This window comes from Belonocnema kinseyi, chromosome 5 (assembly GCF_010883055.1).
Source record: "Belonocnema kinseyi isolate 2016_QV_RU_SX_M_011 chromosome 5, B_treatae_v1, whole genome shotgun sequence".
NCBI lineage: Eukaryota > Metazoa > Arthropoda > Insecta > Hymenoptera > Cynipidae > Belonocnema > Belonocnema kinseyi.
The window spans coordinates 113,958,055-113,964,656 of NC_046661.1; the positions used below are offsets into that span (position 1 = coordinate 113,958,055).

At 31.5% G+C, this 6,602-nt stretch overlaps 1 protein-coding gene across 1 annotated transcript in view; it reads right to left on the reverse strand.

The window, feature by feature from the left end:
- LOC117173844 (protein transport protein Sec24C) overlaps window positions 1-6,602 on the reverse strand; it is a 28,107-nt gene that overhangs the window by 11,721 nt on the left and 9,784 nt on the right. Inside the window, exons 6-7 of the mRNA XM_033362491.1 lie at window positions 1,940-3,676; window positions 1,650-1,844 (exon numbers count right to left, since the gene is read on the reverse strand). Coding sequence (XP_033218382.1) covers window positions 1,650-1,844; window positions 1,940-3,676 — 1,932 coding nt within the window. The remainder of the gene's footprint in view (window positions 1-1,649; window positions 1,845-1,939; window positions 3,677-6,602) is intronic.

The window sequence follows — 6,602 nt, forward strand, 5'->3', positions numbered from 1 at the left end:
AACTACTGTTGGGTAGGCGAACATATTCCCAGAATTTAGAGACAATCGAAAAACATGACTTTTTGAGTTGGGGCAGTTGAGGAATAATGCCCCATATGTTGAATTTTCAACTAAAAAGATCAACGAAAAATACAAATTTTCGACAAAATAGTTAATTCCTCCATCAAATAGATGGATTTTTAACTAAAAAGATTAATTTTCTATCTAATAAGACGAGTTTTCAACGAAGTGACGCTCTGATTTTTTTCCAACAAATTGTTTAATTGAAAAACCAAAAGAAAATATGAATTTTCTGTCAAAAAAGACAAATTTTCAAAAAAATACATGAATTTTTAACTAAGATTATACATATTGAAGAAAAAATATAATTGTTGAATTTTCAGTTAAAAAGCGATTATTCAACAAAATAGTTAAATATTCAACAATAAAACTGAATGTTTATCGAAAAATATGAAGTTTCAACTATGGAGATTACTTTTCTGTAAAAGAAAAAGATATTTGAACAAAATACATGTCTTTTAAAACAAAAATTAAAATTAAAATTGTTAAACTCTTAGTTCATAATATTAATTTATAATTACATAAAATAAATTTTCAATCAAATAGTGGAATAGCTAACTAAAAAGATAATATTTTTAAACAAGAAGAATAATCTTCGAACAAAACATTTTTTTAAAACAAAATAAATTATTTTTCAACTAAATAGTTGAATTTTTAACAACACAAAAATGGTGTAGTCCAATTTTCAAGCAAAGAAAAAAATACTTTTAAGCAAAACACATCAATTTTTAAACAAGAATGGAAGTTAAATTTTTAGTTTAAAAATTCAATTTTAACCAAAAACAAAGAAATTCAACAAAGCAAAATGAAATTTAAACAAAATAGTAAATTTTTTAACTAAAAATTTGAATTTTCAACCAAATAGTGCAATTTTCAACTAACAAAGATAAATTTTTAATAAAATTACTTACATTTGTAAGCAAACAAATTAATATAAAAAATGCAACCAAGAATAATTTTCTATCCAAAATTAGTTTAAAAACAAAATACATTCAGCTAAATAGTTGAATCTTAGCAACAAATATGTATTTTCAACGAAAAATGGAACAGTTCAATTGTCAACTAATGAAATTAATTATGTGCAAATAAAAAAGGTCAATTTTAACAAATAATTAACCAAAAATGAAGAACTTCTAAGAGAATACATGAATTTCAAACAAATAGTTCAATTTTCAAATAAAGAAGATAAACTTTACGCCAAACATAGAATAGTTAAATTTTAAGTTAAAAAAAAATCATTTTCAACCAAGAAAACAATAATTTTTTTACATATTAGTTAAACCTTGAACTACCACAAAATATTTTAATGTTAAACAGAAAAACTTTGGATTCAATCAAAGACGAAGAATTTTCAACAAAAGAATAAAGTTCTCAACCAGAAAGTTGTATTTTTAATCCAAAAATATTGCATTTTTATGATAAGAGATGAATTTTTAAACAAAAGGGAGAATTTTCAACAAAGGCAGAAAATAATTAAATAAATTTGTATGTAAATTTGGAAAAAATTCCAGAAAAACAATTGAAAATTCTTTGAATTTTTCCGGTTTTCACTGACTTATTATGATTATTTCAATCTAAAGACTACTTACCACCAGATATTGCGTCACTCTTCATTAAACAATTGACATAAAGCGGCAGAAGCTTCATACACTCAGGAAGTATTAATTGTCCGGCGCTGCTTGGAGCCGCACAATTTTTCCTGTAGGCCGCTAACATATTTGCACATCTCGAAACCAGGTTTTCTTTCACCACCTTTGACGAATGTTCCAACAACTTGAAGATACCTTAAAAGAAAAATACAGATCCTCATCAATATTCCAAACTCCATTTTTCACCAATTCTTCCAAATTTCTCCCTTAATTTCCAAAATTAAACTTACTTTGCTTAGAGAAGAAATTGACAATAGCATCCAAATCGCAAGCGCGATAAAGTTCAGCCATTTGCGAGGAATTTTTCAGACTAAGATTGATAATACGCAACCTTCTAACTCCTCCACAAGATGTGTATAAAAGCGCTGCCTGTATAAAAACTCCTTCTTCCTCGGCGAGTTTGTCGTCGTGTTTTATTTCAATCGCGACTGCCTTATCGCAATCTATACTCGCGAGTTCCATATCCGTCGTGTTGGACATAAAAAAGTGTCCGTAAAAATCGGTAGGCCTCACTCCAGTCGATGTTCTTACTCTCATCACGACATTAAATGCAATGGGTCGGCTAATGTTGTTGATGATATCTGTGATTAATCGCTCTCCGTCGATATCCGCCTGGAAGTATGTATATTTGTATATTTCGCCACCCGTCAGTCTGCAAACTTGTCCGATGGTTGCGAGATCGATGTAGGAATTGTTGAAAATATAGAGGTCGACACTGCATCCCGCTGCGACGCAATCTTGACCCAGTTGATTGTAGACGGTATTCTGAGGAGATAAGACCGTTTTTTCTTTTTCCGTTCCCAGCAATTTCCTGTCATCGCGATTTTTCAGTTTCCCAGGAGCCTCAGCAATCGGCAACGACGAATGGAACAGCAATAATTTCCCGCTGCACTCAGACGCCTTCAAGGCTTCCAAACCAGCTTGAATCGCCGGTGCCAAAATCGTCTCAGTCTCGCGGGTATTCGCAAACATCGCTGGTATCTGAACCATAAGACTGTCAATCACCGCTTCACTCTCTTCAGGGTCGCACAAAAATCCATCCAGCAGCGGCATGAAAACATCCTGGACATCACCGACAACCATCATTTGCGGCTGGGCAAGACAAGACTTGATATTGTAAAAGTGGACCGTGTTATTGTAGGTGATAAATCCAACTTTCATGTTCGTTCTCTGTTGACCCGCATCAATCGGCAGATTCCGAATGATGTTCTTCATCTCGGCGCAGATCAGATTCACCAAGCCAGACTTGACTGTATTGTAAGACACATCAATCAGGAAGATAAAGGCCGGAGATTTCGGGAATTTGTTCTCGGGACAGTAGTCTTTCGTAGCTATAAACTCATAAGTCCCGAGCATCAACTCCGGTCTTTCGTATCTGTCCATCCTCTGGCCAGTGTGATCCAAATGCTGGAAATATTCCGCAGGGACTTCGGTCGTGGCTTTGCAGAACATGCACTGGAATCTTCTTCCGGAATCGATAAACTGCATGAAGGGACTCATGTAAGCCTTGCATCTAACACACCTCACAGGACCAATTTCTCCCATGTCTACAATTGGTGGCTCGTATTCGCCTTCCTCGACTCGCGCCATCGGACTCAATATCAAACCGAAAGGAACGCTGGTTTGTTTCATTATGTCTGTTGTAGTTGGAACAGTGTACATCGTCGATCTCACGAATCTCGGAGAGGCGTTTCCCTGATCCTGGACAGTGAACTTTGTCGTCACCAGTGGAGGAATGAGTCCCTTTTCATTGGTAGCGAAGACACCTCCGCGTGCTCGTTGATCATCTAGAATAACTTGAATTGGGCTAGGCATGTGATCAGGATCAAGTCGCCTCGCTTGTTGTTGTTGTTGCTGCTGCTGCTGCATTCCTGGCTGATATCCACCCGCTCCTGGAACTCCCGTTTGGTAGGGATTTCTCTGGTTCGCGTACATGTCTGGTGGATTTTGATAACCTTGCTGATAACCTTAAATATATATATCGTGGAATAATAATCTTTCAGTTTCAAAATTAGAGCAGGCATTTGTGATATGGTCACAGAAATTTGCATCAAATGCCAGACTTAACAGCACATACTGCTCTTAAAACAGGGGAAATTACTTAACCAGAAAAGATTAATTTTCAACGACAGAGTAGAGCTTTCAAGAAGAAATTCAAATATTTTAGAATTTTCAACGAAATAATCCAATTTAAAAAAGTTATCAACCACACAATTACATTCATAAACAAACTGTTGAAGTTTTGGGCAAAAGAGATAAATTTTCAAAATAACAGTTTAATTTTCAACCCATAACGATGCATTTTTAACCAACCGGTCTAAATTTCAAACAAGAATGATTGAACTTAAACCAAAAACAGATGTATCTTCAACCAAATAGTTGAATTTTCAAGCCAAACAGACAAATTTCTGATAAGACAATTCAATTTAAAACCCAAAGGACAACTGTTTTATCCGAAAAGACGAATGTTTAATAAAACAGTTAACATTTGCACCAACAAATAGTAATAATAATAATAATAGAAATATGTAGTTCTAATTTACAATCAAGAGAACATTTCGAACCAAATAGGGAATAGCCTCATATCGATACAGGAACTCAATAACCCTTCTACATTAAAACTGATAAGGACATTCTTTAATGCAGGATTCAAAACAGTTGCAAGAAATTTGTACTAAGTACCGAAGAAAAAAAATAGAATACTCTACTCAATTTTCATGAAATATAAGAGCGATATTTTAGACACATAAGATGTTATAATTTATGAACTCTGAGCGCTAAATGTTTTTCATTTAAAGTAATCAAAACTGGTCTACAAATTAAAGCATTCATAGTGGAACACTTGAATTTTAAACTTTCATAAATTAGGCTGATAAAATGTTTAATTCTGAAATTTTGTATTCAAAACTCTGAATAATTTACAAGCTATTTATTATTTTCAAGCATTAAAAAAAAATTAATAAATACATTTGCGAATATGTTTTAAAATTACGCTTACAAATTTTCAATCTCTGCTTTTTAACGGATCTTTATGTTTCGGCACTCACAGAGTCCGAAAATCATAAAATTTTGTCGGTCCCTGTATGTATGGTTACCTACATGTTGTAGCCACGCTAACTTTTGAAGGGTTTGTCCAATCGAATCAGCTTTACACTTCATAAGGTTCCCAAAATAAAGGTTAAGTTCATTAAGCAAATATTTACAACAAAATTTAGAGCATTTTCAAAATTTTATTGCAAAAATTTTATTTTTGAAATTGCTGTGAAAGTTTCTTATAGGTAGGTAAAAGACTTGCAAATTATCAAAGTAAAATGTTCAATTTCGATGAAAATTAGAAGTTATATACTTTTGAAAAAGTTCAGAAAAATAGACAAACCTATTTTTCTGACAGATTAGGAAATTTCATTTAAATTCTTCACCAGATATAAAATATATTTAGATACTAACTCAGTTAAATTTTTCGACTAGAGAAAAAATAAAAGTTTGAGCTTTTTCAAAATTTGAAAAAAAATTTGTATGCGTTTTGGATATTTTTGTCAAATTTTCTGGTACGAGGCTAAAAGACTTGAAAATTATCCTAATAACATTTCTAATTTCGATCAAAATTCAAAAAGTTATATGCTTTTCAGCAAATTGAACATTTTCAAAACAAGGGGAAAAATATGTGTAATGGGCTTAGAAATATCAGTGCAAATTTCTACATGTATATAAAATATATGTATTTCGGAAATATTCTCATGAAATTTGTTAATTAGACTAAAATTCAAAAAGTTGAATCATTTTGGAAAATATGCAATTTTGCTTTTTAAGAGATCCGTAAGTTTAAAGCGATATTTTTAATAGATTTGGACAAGATTTACAAATTATATGAATGAATCCGAAGTTTAAATCACAGTTATCCATTCAAGTTATAATATATCAAATTTGGCGCGTTAAATTCTTTTTAGGTTGAAATATCAACTATTTAATTTTTCGTTGAAGATTCATATTTTTCGGTAAAAAAATTCAACTGCTTGGTAGAAAGTTAAACTACTTTCTTAAAAACTTATTCTTTTGGTTGAAGATTCATCACTTTAGTTCAAAATTGATCTCTTCGGTTAAAAATTTAACTATGTTGTTTGAAATTCGTTTTTCACCCTCTAAAATAACTTGTTTTAACTGGAAAATTAACTATTCCATTTTTCGTTGAAAATTGATCTTTTCTAGTTGAAAATTAAACTATTTTGTTGTAAATTCATCGATTTTGTTGATTTTTTTTCTGGGTGCGAATTAAATTTTTTAACTGAAAATTTAACTAATTCATTTTTGTTTTTAAACTAATTTGTTTAGGTTGAGAATCCAACAATTTTGTTGAAAATTCGTCACTTTTGTAGTATACAATTGGTTTTTATTTGAAATTAAAATCTTGTTCTGTTGAAATGTCAATTATTGCATTTTTCATTCATATTTTGTGTTGAAAATTTAACTACACAGTTGAAAATGTAATTACTTCATTTTTCGTTAAGATTTGATCTTTTTTAGTTTTTTGTTTAGGTAGACGATTCAACTGTGTTGTTAAGAATTCGCTATTTTAGTAATATGCAACTATTTTTTATATATAATAAAATTATGTTTTGTTTGTTTATTCGTTGTTATTTTTTTTGTTCGAAGTTACTTTTTTAACTTAAAATATGAATATTCAATTTTTCGGCGATATTTTATGTTTTTTAGTTCAAAATTAAACTATATTTTGTTCGCGATTCGTCTTTTTCTGGGTTGAAAATTAATTGTTTTCACTGATTTAACTGTTTCATAAGTGGGACGATGGTCGTGGGGACTAAAGCGTAGGCTTTGGACCCACTCCTTCGGCTTGCGGGTTCGATTCCCGCCTCGCACTCTGGAAGAGTCTCGGTG